Source organism: Ciona robusta, chromosome 1 (assembly GCF_009617815.1).
Source record: "Ciona robusta chromosome 1, ASM961781v2".
NCBI lineage: Eukaryota > Metazoa > Chordata > Ascidiacea > Phlebobranchia > Cionidae > Ciona > Ciona robusta.
In genome coordinates, this window is record NC_143235.1 from 9,271,538 (window position 1) to 9,293,819 (window position 22,282).

General features: G+C 43.9%; 2 protein-coding genes and 1 long non-coding RNA gene across 3 annotated transcripts; 1 reads left to right on the plus strand and 2 right to left on the minus strand.

The window, feature by feature from the left end:
* Nucleotides 1-577: 577 nt before the first annotated feature.
* Nucleotides 578-3,000, minus strand: LOC149742849 (F-box only protein 36-like). The gene is made up of 5 exons (XM_089894091.1): nt 2,588-3,000; nt 2,154-2,268; nt 1,312-1,484; nt 1,005-1,106; nt 578-802 (listed from the first exon to the last, which is right to left on the minus strand). Exons 1-5 carry the CDS (start codon nt 2,684-2,686, stop codon nt 713-715), a joined length of 579 nt encoding a protein of 192 aa, XP_089750217.1. The 5' UTR covers nt 2,687-3,000; the 3' UTR covers nt 578-712.
* An 812-nt stretch (nt 3,001-3,812) lies between these two features.
* On the minus strand, nt 3,813-22,028 carry LOC149742850 (uncharacterized). The gene is made up of 7 exons (XM_089894053.1): nt 21,737-22,028; nt 20,206-20,316; nt 11,222-12,530; nt 9,208-9,799; nt 8,953-9,075; nt 8,328-8,835; nt 3,813-5,656 (listed from the first exon to the last, which is right to left on the minus strand). The coding sequence occupies exons 1-7, from the start codon at nt 21,912-21,914 to the stop codon at nt 4,767-4,769; spliced, it is 3,711 nt and encodes a 1,236-aa protein (XP_089750179.1). The 5' UTR covers nt 21,915-22,028; the 3' UTR covers nt 3,813-4,766.
* LOC149742851 (uncharacterized) lies at nt 14,221-16,034 on the plus strand. The gene is made up of 2 exons (XR_016387381.1): nt 14,221-15,613; nt 15,786-16,034. It is a non-coding gene; the product is annotated as an uncharacterized LOC149742851 (long non-coding RNA).
* Nucleotides 22,029-22,282: the final 254 nt, after the last annotated feature.

The following is a 22,282-nucleotide window of genomic DNA, read 5'->3' on the forward strand; positions in this document are numbered from 1 at the left end:
AAATGACTGTGATGTGCACACATTATTTGCTGCAAACAGAAAATGTTTCCAACTAACAATAAAAGTACATCTTGTGACGTATATTAGATGCTTGTGACAGCTAAAACATGTTCGTGCTTTAAACTTTGGTTCATTATTCATAGCAGTATAAAGATCAACTGGGTATTAGGCATCTTAATATACCAAAACACATATTGCTGTAGAATTTAAATCCAACACATTCAACTTGTATACACCTTAACCCTCCACTTCTCTTGTACGTCAAATTAGGAATTATCATATTTATAACTGCCAATATACCCTTCCTGTGGGAGTGCTTTTAATTTTTTTGTTTCTTTTATTAACAAAATATATATGAACCAATAGTGTAACACTAATAAAAGATTACAAAAAAAAAACAGTTAACAAAAGGAACAAGGTACTTGGTCTCACTGAAGGAATTTACTTTTTGAAAAATATGTATGAAAAATTATACAAAAATTAAAAATAACTCACAGGCATATGGTTAAAAAAGAAAGCAAATCAAGCAACATATCGCTTATGATAATTAAACTCAACTTATATGCAATGAAACACCTTTAAAATGATTGCAAAGCAATACAAAACTTGTTAATGACTTGTTTTTCTGCTCTTAAACTGCGTTTACAAAAGTCACAGTGATGCAATATATATATGGCACCACTAATGTTAAAAACAGTATATGTCGTGCACGTTACTGTTCATCGGGGGCATTGCTAAACGTCCCTCGGTTCTGATGTCTGCGCATTTGAGCTCGTAGCTGTAGTTTGTTAGTAAAGAACACCTGGTAAAATATATATTTTTAATGGGATGAATTATCCGTAAAAACTATTGCAACAAAAAACTCATTTACTTTGTAATGTTATAACATGTATCAAAACATTGTCTATAAGACAATTCAACGTAAGTATTTACATGTGTATCGTATGAAATATTATTTAACCCAACATTACTATGAAGTTAAAAATAAGTCGTATCGGTCCTACATGTTTCCATCCAACTTCACCAGCAAACAATTTCATCTCTGGCGTGATCGTATCACAATGACTCTCAACAATATGTTCCCAAAGTTGCTCAGAGTTGCAAAGCTGTGGACAAGCATAAAGATACAACAAAACATAAACCTTATGCTTATTGATAAAAAAATCAGGAAATAGCAGCCAAATGCCTGCTAACAAACAGTTGTAAAGTATTCTTTAATTTTAATTAAAATATTAATATAATTAAAAAAATTAAGTCACCTATATAATATAACTAGAGCATGAAAAGTTACTGTTTATTATTTTTGCTTACCTCATGAAAATGTTTGTTGGTTTGCGACAAACTAGCAATGTCTTCGAGTTCCATGTACGACATTATCAATATTTGTAACGGGTTTGAAAGTCGAACAAAATAATCAAAATGTCCAAGACAAAGCTGCTTTATATAAACCAACATATTGACTCCAAACACGCGTTTTACTTCAGCTGGATATAAAAAAAAGTATTTTAGTTTACTGTTTGTTGTGTGGGTTTGAAGCCATGTTTTTTTTAATCGATACTTAACTTAAACTTTGACATACATATATTTAAATACATAGCCTGTTTTATTTATTATCATTCCGGCGCCGTGGCGTAGTGGTTAGCGCGCCTGCCTGTAACCATTAGGTAATGGGTTCAAGGCTCGTTGCTGCTGCCATTCCATTGTGGGCGTATGTGTCCTTGGGCAAGACACTTAACGACAATTGCTCCAACCCAGTGGCCATTAATGAGTTGTCCAAATTATAAAAAAATGGGTTGTCCATACATAAAAAAAATCCAAAAAATCCAAAAAAAACAATCACCCACAAAGTAACATACATGGTAACTCGTAAGCTGGCATGGGGGTTAAACCCGTGTGATAACGACTGTCGTTTTCCGGCCACGCGAGGATAAAGTAAGTTACATTCATTCATTCATTCATTTTACTGTTAATTCACAATATTTTCTTTGTTTTTATTACTATGGTTTATTACCTTTAAAAAATTATGAAAAAACATATGGCGAATAAATGTTACTTATTTAACCTTGTTTTCCAGGGTTTACTCTGCCACGCCAGGTTTAATGCACGTGTAATCACAAACGATACATTTACAACAATAAAACGAGAACACTTACAGTGTAAATCTAAATCATGAATAAAATCATCATGTGGTTGTCGGTTTTCTGATGGAGCAATGCTGACATCAGATTTTAAACACTGAGGATTAATTTTCCAATATCTCCATATAACCTACACAATAAGGTGTTTAGTAATGGTAGGCCAGAAATAAACATTACAAATGAAAACAGAAACATCATGGGAAATAAATATATATATTTATATGAACCTTTATTATACCAACATATGAGGCCATAACATAAAATGCAAGACTTTATGCCTGTAATAAGATCACTAAAATCTATAATTACATTTTCCGATATAGAATTAATTATATATACAACAAGCCTATAAGTGCAATTTTTGTTTGCTTTTTGTTTTTGAGCATAACCTGTATCATTTATTACTGCAACCAAAGGGAAATAAACAAATATATAATTTTTTCTATTACCTCTTTCATGGTAACAATCAAGTTAATGAAGTCTTTACTTGGTGATGGAGCTTGTTCACTCACATTTAACAACTCTCCGTTCTTAAACAATGATTTCATCCTTACAGTTTCAAATCAAAAATTTCCTAGATTTAACACATTTGCTTTATATGTAAACAACATACAACACAGTCATTGTATATGCCTTTCATAGACAGTTTAACAAAAGTTATACAATATTTGACTCTTGTTTATTGTGTGCAACTGAAATCGTTACATTACTTTAGACCTATACTAATACACGCATAACTTGTGCTTTCTCTAAATCTATATAAGTTGCGCGCATCTTTGTGTAACCAAGGTAACGACACGTACACATCAGACAGGTCTGGGTATTCGCAGTTGTTGGTCTGTGAGGTTTCTTGTTTACCAACTCACTCATCATTCACTTGAAGTTCAAAACACTGTTGTATTATTGCCCAATGGTGCGTGTCAAAATTGAATCATATTTCGTCGGGGGCGTTTTCAATAAGGTGAAAAATGTCGTGTTGTTCAGCCCTGAATCTACTTGATTGCGTTTATGGCTTTTATAAGATATATATGTAGCAGAGTATGTGTATAAACATCCGTTCACGTTATATATACGGACTTCGATATATATACAGACTTCATTACATTCTGCCAGAGCAGAGTTATAGTAGTCGTTATACAACCATTTATATACGAACTGACCACTCTGCTATTAGAGTGACAGAATCTGAGGTAAAACAATGTCAGCTGTTTGTTTATTGCAACCAGGCACTACTATAGGCTAAATCAAAGAGATTAAAATCAAAGAGATGGTTTTAATCTCTTTGGGCTCAATAGTAAGTAAATGTTACCAAACGTATACGTGACGGTAACAGTTGAGTTATAATCTCTGCAGGTATAAATATTAGCGTAGCATCACCGACAGAGTACAGTTGGTGCGACAGGAAACTAAATACTGTTTCCTCACACTTTGGTACCCTGTTAAAAAAACGTCTCCTGTCTTACTTTCCGGGTAATTAGGTTTGAATTACATTTCCTTATTCATGGAACTATTAGAGGTATTTTGCTTCCTTTGCATTTATTGCCACGCCTAAAGTAATTCACCATCTCAAATACTGTTTAGGGATGTCATGCTCGACCTCTTCCAGCTCCACTTTACCAACAACGCCATGTCATCTAAATACTGTTCTGCTGAATCTTACTATACAAAAATAGGTTTTTGATATTATGGCCACATGTTGTGTTTATTGCAGGACGATTCGCACGGGTACAGTAAAGGCACAGTCTTCTGTGAGTGGTAGTTGTGACTGACACACAGAGCGAACAAATCACGAACGAAAGTTCAAAATGGTAAAAGCAAGCCACCGCTAACGGTTAGTAGTAGAAGCAGCCGCAGAAGCAAACGCTTAAAACACGGCTCGTTATGATACAACGCAGTACAAAATTGAAACTTATCCGGATAAAATCGTGATAAAATCGGCTTTGTGACTCGACGATATGGGCACGACCAGACGAAATTATTAGAATGAGACTGTCCAATCACGAAATATGATTTGACCGCTACCCACACATTAAACTGCAGTTCGGCTCGCACGGGGCCCCGGGCTTTATACACACCTGATTGTGACGTCTATCCAAATTACTGGTTAGGAATTCCGAGGAAAGTGCGACAATTATGAGAACGTCCTGCGGTCCGGAATTCCCGCAAAAAACTGGGAGGGGCCGTTGAAATGCAATTTGCAAGATAGTCGGTCTTCGCACTGAGTGAAGGAAACACGCGGTGGAAAGTCAGAGAAGATTCACCGCTGCTGTTGGTTGATAGCGGAGAGGAACTCAAAAGAACACGATTGGAAGTGAACATACGACAGTGGTCCTGGTGGTCACTTTGTAAAGTTAACGCAAACTTCGAACGTGTGGGAATGAGATATACAGGCCAATTACATTACTAAACGAATAAGCAGCGACTACTTGGAAGCGAAGCAGAGACTGGCAAAAGTCAATATAAAGCTCGAGGAAGGCGAACGTATAGAATTGGAAGCCGGTTTGTCTTTCTGTCCATGCACTTGTCACCTTCGCTTCAACCAGCACTGCCCTTTCCCTTCACAGTGGAACGGTTATTACAACCGTCGCATTCGGTACATCTTTTCATAGTTACGGTATTGGAAACAATTTATGTCTGCACCGATACTGGGACAGTTACCGCCCCGTCCGGAGGACTCCTGCCGTCCACCGAAAGCCTCCTTGTAGGAGGAGATTTGTTCGACGATGCAAACGCCACGCTCTGAGGGGAGTAGGCAGGTGGGGCTCGAGGAGGACTCTCTCCATAGGTGTTAGGAGGAGAGAGCTTGTATGGAGGAGGGTGGGAGGCGATCTTCGGCGCTCCTTGTCCAGTGATGGGTGAAGAGGAAGGATGACGGACAAATGGCTTCTCGGAAGGTGGGGATGATATGGGGTGGAGGGAGGGAGGAGGGATACGAGGTTTCATGTCTCGGGCACTTGGACTAGTTTGACGATCGTTAGGGGTGGGGTAGGGTGTTCCCCGATGTTTTGAGGCTTCGGGGTAAACTGGGGCGTAAGAGGTTGTTGAAGTTGCTTCTAATTTTACACTGGTGATGCTCTCGCTGCTGTTGGCCTGTCGGCTTAAATTAGCAGGGCTGACATTAGTTGTTGTAGTCTCTGGGTACACAATGGCGCGTGCTTTCACAGTTTTCGTGGTCGGTGGTGTCCTCGGTTGCTGCAGATAGGCAGGCATGGTTGGGAAGTAACGGGAATCTCGGAACTGCTGAAGATACGCGCTGTGGAAGGAGTGAGCTGGCGGCATGTGTGCAGCTGCTTCTGTTCTTAAATCGCGGCCATTAACGCCGTCCAACGGCTCTGGTGAAGCCGATTTGTTGCCTGGTTTACTAAGTTTATTCCACAAGTCGTTGCCCAGGGCTTTCTGAAAATGATCCTCCACGGTGGCAGTTATGCTCACTGTGTTTGGCGTCGATTCTGCCTCCTTTGGATATCGGTCCCCAAGTGAACGCCGGAAGTGTTCTTCGATGCCGGGTGCATTCGTATCTGCAATGTATAGACTATGGTTAAACATGTGTGGGTGTAGAGGTTATGCTATAAATTTAACGCCTAAACAGAGCGAAGTGTGTGAAACAGCGGTGCAAATTGGTTGTTGTACTTCAGGGAAAGATCGAGGGACGTCTCGATCAAAAGATAAAAGAGCGACCGAAATAGCCCTGCCTTGCAGGAAACGGGAGGCACCAGTGTCTCTGCAGGAAGTAAGATCTTAACTGGTTTAAAGCTCGGGTGGCGGGAAATGGAACTGTAAACTGTGGTCTGGTGCGACGTAAATATTATTGATACAGCGGGTCATGGCCGAGCGGTGGGCTGGGTGCGCAATCGTGAGGTCCGGGAATTTGAACTTTTTCGCGTGATTAGGAATCGGACTTGCGGACGCAAACGAGATTGGCCGCTGTGGGAAAATAATTGCACGCTAGGCTCAGATCTATCAACGACTGGTCGGGTAGTAAAGCAATCCATGCGCGAGAGCCTGTGTCTTGGCAGTTGTCCCGGCTTATTGCTCTGTATAAGACGCCAATATGGCAGTGCACGGGAGAGGGCGACCGCGACGTCTAGACGACAAATCCGCCACGTCGGGCCGGCGGTCGGAAACACAATTCTGGTACGATAATAAATCGAGCACAGCATGGCAGCTGTTATTGAGCGAGGACTAGGGTAACACGGAACTTGAACTACTAAGAAGGTCGATTCTCTCTGTGCAATTATTTACCCCTCGAGTCGACTATTGTAATCGGGATGCATGGTTCTATTTAAAATTTCTGGCACAATTACTGCGCACGTAGCCTACTATGACTTGAATGCCAGAACTTCCGTATTTCGGCAGACGTTGCTAGTCAGCACGACCATATTCCCTTTATCGTGCAGCGAGTAATTAAATCGTGGGCTGACAGGCTGGCGGAGCGTGGCAGATCCTATATCGATCGCTTAACGAAGCTGGAAATTCAATTGCTGGGCGGGGTGGGGTGACTTGGGCACTCAGTGTTAGAGCCAAGATCAAAACCAGAGCTGCGACCCTTTGAAATCAGTCCGTGTGGAAATCAATCTTCGCGTACCGGGGTTCTTAAGATTCTATTCAGCTCGGGTCGATTTTGTGCCTTTATAAGGGGGCAGGTGTGTGACCGAATATCGAGCGGCGAAGGAAGCCGCCAGGGGAAAGCCGGTTTCGCGGCGTGCTTGAGGATTAGTGTAAATATGATTAATTAGGATCCGTTGCACGTAAAACCAATTACCGGTGGGCTGGATTGGCTGGCCAGCGGCATCTGGGCAAGCACTGGTGCTTGGCATCAGCGCTCGCACCTGGGATTGTGACAGGGAACAAATGAAGAAAAGAGAGAGGGAGTCTACATTATGAACTCGAATTGGCGGTTTTACGGGCAGCGAAAATAAAAGGGAAGTGTAGAAATGGCGGGATATATCTGAATTAATGCATAATAGAGTGTGGTAGTTTCTGGGTGGTCGAACAAACCAAAGGTGCGAGCAAAGCAGGATTAACTTTCGCTTCAAGTGTGCTACGTGATCGTCGTGATGGAACGGCAACGAAGTGATAATTTTGATTCAGCTGTGACCCACCGCAGCGTCTGCCGGGCGCGATAACGAATGAGAAAACCACTGCGAAGGTAATTTCGCGGAGAGCGAATGACGTCGCCGGCCTGAGTTGCTATCTATGCGAAGTTTTTCCCTCGTAAGACCACTTCGGTGTTAGTTACGGCATTTTACATCTGTCATAAAACGCGGTGATTTGCGGATGGGACCACCCGTGTGCGGGAAAGGTGGAAAGCAATGAAACTCGACGAGCTGCTTCCCTGGAGCGGACATGTTCATTGTTATGGAACCGCCGCTTTGATGCCGACCACTGTGTTGACTTAAATAGCATCTTCCGAACAAAATAGCGACGCTGGGAACGTTACGGTTAATATGGGGTTTGCGTAGTTTTCCGTGCCGGCACCAATGTAAAGCGAGCCATGCTATTTATACTGAATGCCATTTCCTGATAATGGTTTCGGTCAAAGGGCGGCCAGCGCAAGGTTTTATTGTTTAGCAATTCGAGACACGGTGGACGGTGGTCAATGGCAATAATTCGGGCTAATTCGTTTAGAATAGAACTGCGCATTGTTGGCGGGTGGTTGAATTAAGAGGCTGCTGAATGCGAAAACAAGCGAGGGATTCCCAATCCAAATCACATTAGAAACCGCAGAGGAGTGAGGCCTGCTAAGGCTGCGGTAGGTTCTGTTGTGCGCACACAGCCAGACACCGCCGACAAGGGTTACCAAAGCTGCCCTATGACGTCACTGAGCTGAAATAGCGGCAATTATCTGCTCGCACCAGCCCTTAACGCGGCCGATAAGCACTGTTGGCCGGGTAATTGACCGTCGGGCTCTAGCAGCACCGACTTTGAATGCTGACAATGTGTCGCTGCTATCGGAGAGAAACAAAAAGAGGGAATTATAATTCACGAAATCCCAGGCGAGCGGCGGGCCGTGAATATCGGAAGAGAGAAACGCGACGCTGGAAACAACGCAACAGTGCGGTGGGTTTGGCCATTACACGGGCCGGATGTACGTGATTTGGCTGAAGGCAACTTAAGTTAAGTGCAGCGAGTTATCGGTTCCGACAACAAACATTCAAAGCGGATAATTAAATTTAAATTGAAACGAACCTGATGTTATTTCTCTCTTCCTCTTTAACATCGCCTCCTTTTCCGCGATGGCGTCATGTTCCTCTTCCTCTGCTTTCCTCTTGAGTCGGTTAGCTCGCTCTTCATCGGGGCGTCTACCGGCGGGATGAGGGTGCTTGGCATGCGGCGGAGGAGGGTAGGCCAGACTCGATCGCTTGCTGGGTGGCGAGGTGACCTCTCTTTTTACCTGCCGCGCAGTGTCCTCTGCACCATTTGAGGGGCTACGTGATCGGGCGGTGTATGGATGAGGAGGCGGTGGGTGGTGGTGACTGTAAGGGGTCGAATGTTTTGTGGGCAGCTTGTGGTGGCTCGGGATTGGGGAACCGCGTGTTAGCTTGGATGCGCCACTGATTTGTGGCTGTTGCTGACGGAGAGAGTTGATCCCGGGTAGAATGCTGGCAACTGGGCTCGAAATTCGATCCTTCTCGCCTCGCTCCAGCAGTAAGCTCTGTTGCAAAGCCGCTTGCTTCAATGCCGCCGCCGCGAATTCCTGGCGAGGAGTCGCAATTAACGAAAGCTTTTACCTAGTCGCTGGCAATGATTTGGTTTAGGAGTGACAGACCAAACACTAATTGGTTAAGTAGGGCGCACTAAAAATTCCCCTTACCTGTGCGGAAGGATTAGCATGCGTCATCACAGGAGGTCGAAAGTGCTGCTGCTGCTGCTGTTGGGGCATCAACAACGCGAAGTACGGTGAAATTCCCGCCAAACGAGCGTACTCTGCCATGGCCTGCAAAGGAACAACCCAGTCTTACTACAAATCAATCAATCATAGCAGGCGACTTTTCTGCGAACCGCGTGTCCGCACAACTCGACCCTTTACACTATTAGAAATAGTTTGACCTGAGAGCGTGATACTTACGTTTACATCGGTAGGTGCGGTTGGTCGGTACAGACTGGATGCGAGCGTGGACGCTGCAGCTATGGCTTCCGCCTCTGCTTTGCTATGTGCTGACGTGATGGGGTCTGTAGGTCTGTATGAAGTCGGCAGTTGGAACGGGTGGCCTGACAGAGCGCCAAGTGCCGGTTGGAACATATACTGCGGGCTGGTGAAGTAGGGAGAGGGATCTTTCTCATTCGTTTTGCCAGCCATGGATAAGTACGGGTGCGCAGCGGAGGGATGATGGCTGGGCGCCATTCTCTCCATCGGACTGCTGCTTCGACGGTGTGTCTGCTGGTGAATGTTCGACGGTGATTTTGGCATTCTCGGCCCGCCGATGCCCGGCTGAATGCTCGGGCTTCGGTTCTTGCGCGGTGGAACAAGGTCCGGCGGAATGCCAAATGAGTTTTCGTGCGACCGCTTTTTCGGTAACTTTTCAGGGGCTGGGACTGCACGGTGGGGCGATCTCTCTCTTGAAATGCGTCGCCGATCAGCGTAGGGTGAAGGCGAACGTCGCTCGATTCGATCGTGAGGTCCCTTGAATTGAGAATACACATCGCGGTAGGCGTGAGGCCTGCAATGTGTGGAATGTTTTTAGTAAAGATGGCGCAATGTTATTGTAAGAGTCAACGTGCGCTGAGAGGTTGGGTAACAATCAACAGAGTAAATAAACAAAGCCAGCGCTAAGCCATATCATATACATTAGATTAGTGAGGACGGGCCACTTAGCACGGTTACGTAAACAGTGCGACCTCCGACGTCTGCTTGACGTCGTTCAAGAAACATTGAGGCGCGTGCAAACCATGCGAAAAATCCGGAGAGAAACACAAAGCGGGCGAGAGGTCGAATTCCTAAAAATCAGCCGAAGCGGCCCGCGCGGTGGTTAGAAAAACACTGACGGTGCGCGCTAAAAATAACTGGTTACGTAAGACGAGCCGATGACTAACCCACCGTGATCCGGAACGAAAGAGGGGTAACTTAAAAAGCGAGCAAGAGCAGACGAAACCTGACGGTAATTTCGACAACCGCAGCAGCACTTTCTCCACGTCGAAGTGGTGGTCGGTGCCTGGGGGGAGGCAAAACACAAGATCATGTTTGTTTGTGATCGTAGGCGAAGCTCGGGTTCGCATCGGATGGAATCTCCGCGTGTAGCAACCACACTGCTTCTCGCACGGACGCAACGCCATTAAACGAAGAAAGGCCACAACAAACAAAACGACTCGCAGGCGCGGTGAGACCGTGTAAGCGCGGTGTTAAATCCGCCTGAGTCGACGTCCACGAATACAGCGGCAGATCGATCGCTCTGTGTATTTTCGAGCGATTTAAATGTCAGGAAGCGCCCAAAGTCGTGTTATGAGTAAAGATCTCAAACGCGTCGATGAAGCGGAACTCGGGATATCGCACTCGCGACGACTGAGCATAAACAAACCGCGCAACCGAGGATATACAGGTCACGAAACTATAGATTGTTTTTGGCGGTGATGGGTCCCTCGGGGTCGCGGGCCAAGTGGAAAGGGCACCTGCATATACTGTAAATGGTAGGCGGAATTGCGACCACCCTGCTTTACGCATTGTTAAAGATAATATTCGCTCAATTTAGTGCAGACCATTGCGGCAACCAAATTGTTTTACAGAACAATTGGAGATAAGAAATTGTTACGGAATGTCACATTCAACTCCCGCATTGGTGTACGGTGGGAGTGGTAAAACGCAGCAGACAGAGGACCTCATTCAAACCTCGCTCCATTCAGGAGAGATAGAGGGTTTGCTTTTACAGCTGATAACATAAACGAATATGCGTCATGCGCTAGTCCGATTATATCGATTAGACAGTCGTTAACACGCACAGAAAAAAACGCTGATGAAGGAATCCCTTTGAAAACATGTTTTCGAGCTCCCTGTGAAATATCTTTCCGCTGATGCGCGTTCCTGGTATTTCGGATATTGCTAAGGCGCAGAATATGAATCACACCTTAAGTAAGTTTAGTAAACATACCTTTGCGCCAGGGCTATTAAACGACGACGTGCTTCGTCATTCCCGTTTAATCCAATAGGTAAGTCGTGGGTATCCGGGTACTGGCCATCTCTGTCCTGGGATACAGGGTTTACTGAGCGGTGTTCCTGGTTGGGGGAAGGTCCCGTGCCGTTCTTATGTGGTACCATAGTCGGTGTCGATACTTTACGCTGTGGTATTGGAGATTTATTGGCTCCGACACCAAGGTGCGCTCCATAAAACGGGATCGGGAAATTGTAGCCCGGCACGCCGGATTTCTTAGCACTAATTTCGGGGGAACTTGAGCGCCGAGGTGCCGGTGATGAAGCTGCTTGTTGAGCGTTCATAAACCCTTCCTTTAGCGCTTCATTGGTAAACACTTCCTGGTAACGAAGTAAATAGTCAGCTGAGTAAGCTGCTGATAGCCCAGGAACACCAGTAGCTGCTGTTGGTGGAACCGGTTGCTTGGATCTGGAGTCTTTCGTTGCTGCTGCCGCTGAAGAATCCAGGGCGGGAGAGCAAAAGTTCTTCAAATAGGGATGGGCTAATACATGGGCAGGCACATGTTGTGGCATGCCCGGGATAGACTCATACAAACGCTTTGTGTCTTGCTCGGTTAAAGAGCTGAGTGAAGCCAATTGATGGGGCAGCATATTTGTTGCAGCTCCGTATGCTGCTAGCTGTGATGGAAAAAGCATTGGTAGCTCGGATAGACCGAGCCCCGGCATTGCAGCTCCTCGGTTGCCCATCAACAATGCTGGGTTCGCCAGAGGATACATTAATCCAGGGAGGCCGGTGGGGGGTAGCCCGGCATTGGTTGTCACCGGAGATGATCCCGGGGATTGCTGGCGTTCGCCGTCGCTGCTTAGACTGCTAAGACCTTGTCTGGCGAGCACGTCTGCACATACGGTCGGGTCTAGGCCTGAGTACATTAAAGGGTGAACAAAGGGCATCATCGGGTTGTGTGGTGGCAGGTGGGCTGCCATTGGATGAGTAGCGGCGCCGGAAAGAGAGCTCAGGGGATGTGGAAGAGCCATTCCACGCGATGGGTGCTCAGAGTCCGTCGTTGGAGCGGGAGACGTTGAGCGTCGCTTGAACGAAGCGTGATTCGCAGTTGGCGGGGATTCGGTGCTGCTATTCCGGCGGAACGTTGAGGCGTGCCGATCTGGGTAAATGCTCTGGTGTAAAACTCCGTTGCTGCTATGGTGACTGTAGCTGGTCATGGAAGGCACTTCTTCAGCGGATTGTCCTTCGTTTACACTATATATGCGCATTGTATCAGAGGGCGCGACTGATCCGTTGTTTCGGTCATCTGCAATATAAACATAACGTTATTGGAGATCCAGGACCTAACTTAAACTTGCGCATTAACGGATTAAAAGTACTTGGGCACGGAAAGACATTAATTATCAGGTTTGGTTCCGCACTATTTGCGCACTGGTACTTTCTGAGAAAGACAGCGAAACAGAAAATTCTCACAGCCCTAATTAAAGCGTCGGTCAAGCCTAGTATTGGCGCCATTCAAGCGTACTGACAGATTGAGACAGCGAGTCTAGCCCTGGCCCGAACGACAGGAATATTTAACTCGCTACAAGTCGTTTCCGTTCCCCGAGTCCCACGCTATAGTAGGGTCAACCTTCTACCCATCGGGGTGGCAATAAAAATCACGAAATCGGAGAATCCCTGGCTGTGCTTGCGTGGGAGGCAATGAATAAGGCAGGTGACGAGGCCGTATATATCATTTCCTGCACCATTCAACAAAATGCGATATGACGTGGGTTCCCAGCTTCAATTTCAATGTTGCGATCGTAGCCTAAAACGACAGCATTGATGTACAGACTGACTTCAAGTGCGCTTCACACGGCGAGGCACGAAATCTTGGCCCTGATATACTAACTCTGTCGACCTAAAGCAGCTTTCTCCTGTCTCTTCGGAAGTTTATTACTTGCCAGAATTTTGACCTCGACAGCCAAAATCGTGTACGTCTAACTTGCTTAACGCTTGTACATAAAGCAGCGATTGTCACGCCAGAGGCCCCACAAATTAACGGGCGCTGATGTTAAGCGATAAAAGATGTTCGTGCTACACCACAACACGTCTTCGTGCCATGAAATTGCTCAGGCGATTCCTCGAAACAGCCTTGCACGGCCAATATATACCCTGACTGTCCTTTCCAATGAAACTTATCTATGCTACTTCGGCTGCACGATCACGCGAACCCGGTCGGTACAGCAGTGAGAGACTAGCCAGCAAGACGCAACCGACCACCTCCAGCCGAACGATCCGCGCTCTCGTGCGCCGCAGTTTCTTTATGGTGAGGGCGGCACGGAAATGCACGCGGCCACGAACACACAACAGCGAAGCGCGCACGCACACACGCTCGACGCCAGCGGGCAGAGAGCAAAGAAATCGCACCCTATCTTAAATTACAGGCTGTACGTCCATGGCGCTTTAACTTAACATAAGCTGTACGCACAGTTGTACAGCGGGGCAAACGATTGAAGCGATCAGCGGCCAAACACACCCTGAATCATCGTAAACAAAGACGTTCCAAGGCTAATGCGCGATCCTGATTTCCCCGAACAATGTTCCTAACAGGAACTTGGTGAGAGGAACTTACCAGGAGTGGCTGCACAATAATCGAATGTGATAAGGTAACTGATGCTGTAAGATAGTCGTCTTTTCTCCTTGCCTATAACTTTACATGAAATTATAATTGAGAAAAAATTATACTTGACTTTAAACAGTTGAACGATTCTTTCTTTCCCTTGAGGTAATATGAGGATCCGGACAGCAATTAAATTCGTCGAGAATTAAAAACACAGTTAGAGAAACTAGGCTCCAAGACAGGTCACTATGCCTGGGAAGCGGAAGTTGGCCATGAAAGGATTGGCGACACTAATTCCCAATGTAATACATGGTCGGTCGATAGAGTAGTTCGTGTTCGAACGATCACCAGACTGATAACGCGAAGCCCGTATAGTGTAGAGGCGTACGTTGCGAACACATGCGAGGCCCGGACTAGTACAACCAAACCATTGTTTTTACCGGATGCTAGGTGCCACGATTGCTTCACCTGGAAAGGTTGTTTGACGATCGTTGTGAGGATTTTACGCGACTAATGGCTCAGCGCGGGTACTTCAGGTTATACGACACGCCGCGAGCACGATAAGGCGAGGTTTGCCTGGGCGGCAAATTTCACAGTGTACAGTGCGAAGCGATAAGATTAAGAGATTGAGAGGATGCGGAATTCGGTCAATGCATGCGAAAACATTCCTGGACTAACTCGCGACGTGTAAGACGACAAAAAACCGGCCTGTGCAGTAATCGCGGGCGCGATCGAGCTCATGTTTCAAGCTAATTACAACCTGTACAGTAAATTGATCACTTCCTTGACCTAAACGTTTCGGGCTACTGGATTTGGTGTGGCTTGTCTTGGGAGGATTAATTTTCACCGAAGTAACGCTAATTCGTAGTTCTCTGTAGCGAAGCCGCACCGCCTCGTCCCAATCCGTTGTATAAGCTGTCAGCTACGTGACTATTATTTTCAATCGCTCTCTAGATTTTTTTCTGACCCTTGCTTGGTACCGGTCACAGTCGGGGCAAGCAGGTCAAACCTACCACTCTGCAGATGCATGTCTTTCTGCACAAGTTTTGCCATCTGCGGTGTAATACGAGAAAGAGATGTACCGTTGTTAATGTGTTGACTGCACACTCCATTACCTTATGGGAAGGATCGCCCAAACTCGAGGAGGCATTTCAATGTTGCTGTGTCTAGCTGTGCGATCTAATTGTACTGGCGCACTTTTAGCTCTAATGTTTTTAACCGACGTTAGAGTACCAGCGTAATCAATCATTGGGATTTGGTTTCGAACGTTAGTCGTTAATTATGGCGATGCGAGCATTGCTGGTACACTTACAATAATGTAATTACCTTATAAAAACAAAGGACGCGTGGCGGACCAATTTCTACGTTATTAAAGTGACGCGAAACTTAGAAAACATAAATTCTAAAACCTTTAATCGGTTTGCGAGTTGTGTCTTTCACGCTGACGTGATGGAAAATGAAGAAACCATGTAAGTGGTTCCAGCTTATACCTTGCGCGGTTCGCAAAAGCAATTTATTTAGATGAGACGTTCAGTGTAATTTACTGAAACAAACATTTCTCGTTGCGACGAAAGAGTTAAGCTGACAGTAGCAGAGTAAACGGATTAGAGAACTTCCAATTGTAATTTAGTTGTTACGACACGTAACAATAGTAGTTCGCTGAGCAATACTCAAGCAAAACTGTTAACACGGCACACATAACGGGTGAAAGCAAAGAAAATACCGTGGATGACTGTTATCTGAGATGACAGAAGCGTGCAACGGCTGAAGCTAATTAAGTAACTACGGTCATTTTCTTTATGCACGCCCTAATGGTTCTTACCCTTTGACTGTAGACTAATTACCAGTACCAACCCAATGCCCCTGTACTGTCTAATGAAGTAACATATTTGTCGCTTCATTACTGTAAAGCTGTATTTACCACAAAGAAATAATAAAATAATGGCATGCCGCTTGCAGAAAACCACCGATTTAGAACAAAAACAAAGCGTTGATATGAAATAAAAGATCGGAGCTCGAACCAAACAGGCGGGGAAGGGCGTAAGATTTCGTGGAAAAACAAACAGAAGGGACGAGAGGATTCTTAGATCTTTAGAGGGAAAACCGAACAGCTTTTTGTAATTTACACTGACGAACGCATATGTGCGTATTGCATCATTGCGTTACCGCTTACGAGTACATACATTCATAACAGTGCAGGTAAAACAAGCGTATCTGTAGAGTAGACTGTAGGCTAGTGAGTGTGCCTCAGTGAAGCGGTTCTGCTTTTCTGTAGAAGGGTGGCGAAATTCGTCGGAAGCTTACGCAAGCGTTGACATCACCTGGTGTGGTTTTAGTTAATACACTCTATCAAACCACGTATACCCAAATCCAATAAAGGTTCGCATTTACGAGCGGACTTTGCTTTACCGTCATTTACGATTACAATTTGCTTGATGCTATATACGGACTGTTTACACAATATAGTCAAAAGGAAACGACTGGCACGTCATGTACGACAGCAAGTAAGCTGACTTTTTATGGTCAAAAATAGACTGACCCATGTTAAATTAGAGCACGGTTGAAATAATCCGAAATTCGTGAAGTAGCGCACATCTAGCCGGGGGCACTGGAAAGATATGCCATCTCAAAACCGAGAGGATGCGATTTAAAAGCATATCTTGACTGACATCAACATTTGCAAGCTACGTTGATCTCATGGCTGCGTTCAATCTAAACATTCTAATGCGGCAGTCACGGTTGCCGCGTTTATCACAGGCTAATCCTGTTGACAGCGTACACGACCAAAACACACGAGGTTCCGTTCGGATAAAGAGATGCAGAACTAGCCTACAGCAGAAAATCGTGAAATCTAAACCTAGATACACGACACCGAGGTACAGAAAGGTCGTAACCCCCCGACTTTGACCCAGCGCTGGAGAAGTGTCACCAAGGTACTTCAGATTGAGGGAAAATCAAACCAACGAATCGTGGCACTGCGACGACTGCTAACCTTGGTGGGTGTTGATAAGTGGTGGGAAAAAATCATTGAAACGGCTGAGAAAATATCAACTGTCGTAAACTTAGATTGTCTGTTGCGGCTTAAAATAGATGCGCTTTGGCAAACGGGGCGTGTTGAACGTGCATTTTAAGCTTGACCGCTAATTATAGACCGGAGACGCGGAGTCGGGTTTGCGTAATAAACACCTCGGAAGACACCAACGCGAGGATATACAATGATAATAGCTGTATGGAAAGTGCAAGTTATGAGTATGCGCCTCTGTCAAGTAGGGTACGCTGTAGATAATGGTTTGCATGCGAAAACGCAACACGATCAATGGGCAATTGTTTTAAGTACCAACAGGTGCGGATATGCCATACTATGTCGACCGAGTTCTTGTGACAATACGTGGCAAAGAACTGGGTGATTTCATCTTTAAAGAGAGGCCGGCTTAGATTGTAATTAGTCGATAATTTGACACTTAAATTTATTTCGCGAGCTTCGAATGGTCAAGAATTCTCGACACATTGAGTCGATACTCGAAGTGCGTCATAAGATAATAACCGGTACGATCCGGAAACACCTGGTTTCGATTCCATACACGCAATCATTACTGTGTAGGTAGGTTTATATTGTCTTGTTCGGAAGAGCGCGTCCGTGTCCGTACGCGTGGGAGTTCTCAGGTCATGAACACACGATGACAGACTGGCGAGTTAATTAAGTTTTATAAAAATTGTAAAAAGAAGTAGCATCCTAACCGCTGGTAGTAACGGTTTATGCGTCTGTGCAAAAGCAAATGATTTCATGCAATTTTAATTTCCTTAACCACTGAGTATTAGCTACCCAATGCTCTTGGTCATAGCTAAATGAATTCACTGGACAAAAGATTGGCTGTCCAGCCGTGCTGGAACGAAGTATCGACGCATTCTACGGTGAGTGGTTTAGACGATGATTAAGACAATTTTGCTTTTAAGGGCATTGGGAGAGATTAACGTAGTAGGCGCTGGGTTAATGAACAGTCAGGGGCAGCAGCCTGGCAATAATTCGATGAAAAATGCAAACAAGAAAAGTTTTCTCCTCACTGACTCATTACAAGTTGGGATTTGAAAGCGCTGGAGTCGACTTTAAATAGAGAGCTAGGATAACATTGGCTAAGCTCAGACCAGCGATACCGATAATTATCACTGAGCTCGATTGATGTGGCGGAACCTAAGAGAGCGGAGGCGATATCTTAGGAAAGTGCAATCAGCCATAGCAGCCCGCACCAGGTATCTATGTTGCGGTACTTAAGCTGATACGCAAATGTTGCACAAGCCAACTTGACTGAGCATTGCCTGCGGGTTTGACAGATCTCGGTACTTCCTAGGAGAGATCATATTCATAGATGGCAATGCTGATCAAACCTTAAATAGAGAAACCAACAGACTTCAGATAACCTATACAAGCTGCATGAAATGTCAAACACCAAACCATAATAGAAAGCGTCTTCACGTGGTTATCTCTCCGTCGCATTTTAAGGCATGCAAAGAAACGAATACGTAATACCCAAATACAGCAAAAAGCACCTTTTTGTTTTGCCACTAGCCTACTAAACAACTTTGACTGTGCCAATATAAAACACCTTGAGTATTCACTAGCTTAGCGTCTTAGCGTGTACCTTAGTAATTCTTCGCTAGGTCGCTGACAATAATCTTTTGATTAATACCGATTTTGCGATTAAGGTATACAAGTAACCAGCGATGGAGACAAGTGCTTACATTTCGCAGCCTTTCTCCTGCATATATTTCAGGCGCGGCTTACTTCGCTTTTCTTTTCTCACGGTTTAAAGTAAACTGCCTGATCTAAATCAGCTTGTGACCGTTACCGCGTCCTTTCGGCCGGAATTACACTAGTCGCAACTGAATCGAGTCGCAGAGCTTAAACCTGGATGTTCTCTCACTTCTCCAACACAAAAGAAAACTTTGTTTTGCTACTCAATGGCGCCCCTAACGACTGGTTTAAGGCGGTACTACCTCCACGGGAAGACGCTATAGACGGTTCTCAATAGGCATATTTCATTTCTTGTACGCGTTTCGAACATGTGAATCTGCCAGAAGATGCTTAACGTAACTTTATTTTAAACTAGAGGAAAAAAATCCCGCGAAAACAATCGTAATATTTTTTGATCGCAGGTAGAAATGTACGAAAAATAGCCTTTTTATATAGTCCTGTAGGGTTAGGTGGAATACTAATGGCACCCAAATCTCATATTTCCTAATTATGTTTTAAACAATTTACATTTTTTTTTGATTCATGCGAATGCGGTCATTTACCTTTTGGTTTACTATAGTAGCCATACTACTAAATGAAACGAGTAAAGAGAGTGAAAATGTCCAACCTTACCCTACTATAACATAGACACAAAACAAAAACGTGGTAAAATGAAACTACCTACAAATCTTTGATTTTTTATGTCTACGCGCAGAAACGTCGTAGGAATTATATTGTCGTAGGAATTATCTTTTTTAAGTTCACTCTTGTTTTGAAATGTAATTAAGAATACTCGTTGACAAACAAGTGCAGTTCGGCGCGGAAATACTCCGTATGAGGAAAGCGGGATTTTCCGCACCGCAAGTGGTTCTGGTTGACCAAACACTAAGTATTTGACTGTAAACTAGCGGGAAGTCAGTAGTGGACAGTCATCCATCACACCAGTGGTAGGTTTAGGAGAAATTACTCCCAAACAAGTTACTATGTACAATGAAGTAGGGTGGGGGAAGATGGGACACCTTTGCACATATTATCCAAATATCCTGATCGTGTTTTACATTTAAACAATTAACAACAGTCTATAGGAATTGTGACAATACGGTTTTATAATTCTTTAAATGTTTTTTGTTTACTATAAAATTGGACGAAGAAATGGAATAAACAGGTGTCCCATTCCTCCCCACCCTACTATATAAAAATTATTATATCTGAAGGATACACGAAAACGTCTCTAAACAGGCAAGTCAGGTTGGACAAGAAAAACTTGTTTTGAAATTTTATAACCAAGTGTTAGAACACGGTAATGTACATACCATGTTCACAAATCCAACGTAAACTCCTTATAATTGAATGCGACCAAATATAGAATTACCGTATAAACTGTATATAAGCATAAAACTCTGGACAGGGTAACAGTGAAAGTTAATATACGCGGACTGAGAAATCAGATTTTTGACGTCCTAAATTTACGACAGCGTGCTTTAACACGGCTAATGTTACATTGACGAAAAAAGTGGCCAGTTGTAGAATTAAGCTGTCATTGTGCTGACAAGCTTAATCAAATGGCACAAGACTGCCTAAGGCTATTTGTGTTGGCGAAACCTTAATGAGTACGTTCGGTAAACAAACAAAAAAGCTCAGTCAACTTACCAGGCACACGGTGCTCAGGAGCCGATGGACGATCGTTGCTTCGCCTCGTGAGGCTGCTCGTTTCGCTGGTATTTCGTGCGTTCACATCATTGGGTGAAGATGTCACGTTACCTAGGGTAAAATGATTCTGCATCATTACTGTGTAAAGTTGATAGTGTGCGTAGCATAAAGGCGTCAGGTCGAGCCAGGCATCCACGCACTTAATGTACATATGCACAAACTTGCTTCTTACATCTTGATCAAGATCTTATAAATAAAATGCTTAACAACAGGAAACTAATAAGCTGACTTTTGTATTACTGCTTTATTGCCGTAATTTACATCGCACTCATTTAACGTCCACACAAACATCGTAAATATACTTGGTAAATGAATTTGTATAAAGTTGCTTAAAACGCAGGATCAAGTTTGTGTAACGCAAATGTTAAGTTAACACTTAAACTACAACCTATTAGTTTCCTGTTGTTAAGCATTTTATTTATAAGGTATTTATAAGAAATTTTAAGTTAACACAATTCTACAACTAATTTACAGCTAAGCAGTGTATATTTTTTACCGTTCGAGAAACCACAACAATTCCGGGTTAAAACGAAAACGATCGCTTAGGAGTGATTAGGCGGACGATGGCAGATATCATAACACGTTGGAAAACAAAAACCGTGAAGTCAAGTGTCTATTTGCATGAATACTTCGGTTCACTTAAGTTGGAAGGTGATATATCGCTATAGGAGTTGAATCACTGAAGCAAAGTCGTTAATATAGAAAATTTACCTCAGCCGCTTTGGCGCGGTCCCTGAAGTCTTCAAGGTTGAATGCACGGCGAAGGCCGAGAACGCGGCTGGCGTAAGATACGAAGCGTTCATTAATTTATATATTTTAAAGGCCGGTGAAAGCATCTTTACTGTCGCTTATCGCTAAACACCCGTTCGATTTCAATAATTATAATTTTAAATTTACTATGAGCACGATGAGCAAGTCAATACAGCGTGATAGCATTGCGTCACTTGGCACAGACAAAGCGTACAGATGATACGAAGAGTAATTTCTCAACACCCGAGTGTTTGAGTGCCACAAATTAGAACGCGCCGTGACGTCACGTAGTTATTGAAAACCTATCAGGCGCAGAGGATTTATTTAACTCTGAAATATCCACACCATGGCTCGTGGCCGACAGACAAAAAGAGCTTACTGAACAGTTTTGAAAACAAATAGGAAACAGAAACGCAAATAGTTTAGTTGAATTGGCCAAATCGGAATTTTAGTCACTTTTACTATTTATGTCCAATTTTGCTCACAAAGGTACATGCACATCATATTTTGTACAGTAAAAAAATAAACATGCCAAAACGTTTAATAATTAGCGAGTAGGACAACAAAGCATGTTTGCACTGATAATTTACGATTAGCTTGTAATAAAAAATAGAACTTAACTCAAATTGTTAATGTGGTAACAGTCCTAAAAATTTTTAACCACATAAACTTCAGCCCCGTGTTTTAAAATAAAAACTAATGCAAGGTAAGCGCTGCTTACCTGAGTCGCCATTTTTCCTGATTTTCCTTATAGCGCAATCAGCATTTTCTTTCGGATGGTTACTTATGTGATCTACTGGGGACGTTGATAACGGACCAGGATCATGTTCACGTCGATTTTGCTCTTGGTTTTCAACAAAGTGAGCTGCTTTAGTTAGTACATCCAACGCTGATTCCATTTCTGTTCTTTTCCGTCACATATCTAACCAGTATAGCGCTACACATTTGCTATTGCAGCGCCTTATATGTTTAATATTAATTTTTCTGTTCTCTGTGGTAAAATAGATTATGTTAAAACGAAATTTGAAAAACACTAGCTTACACCAAAGTTGGTCCTTTTATTTATGAACAAATTTAAAAAGTAAACAACGAACAGCACTTTGTAATTCTGGTGCGTCCACTCATGTAGCGAATAGTTTAGAATTACAGTCGCTTCCAAAAACCTAATACTAGTTCAGACTAAGCAATGCGATACGGTAAGCTGATACAATTTCCTTGTAGAACACTAAACGAGTACTGACTCCCCCTATGGTATGATAACATAACG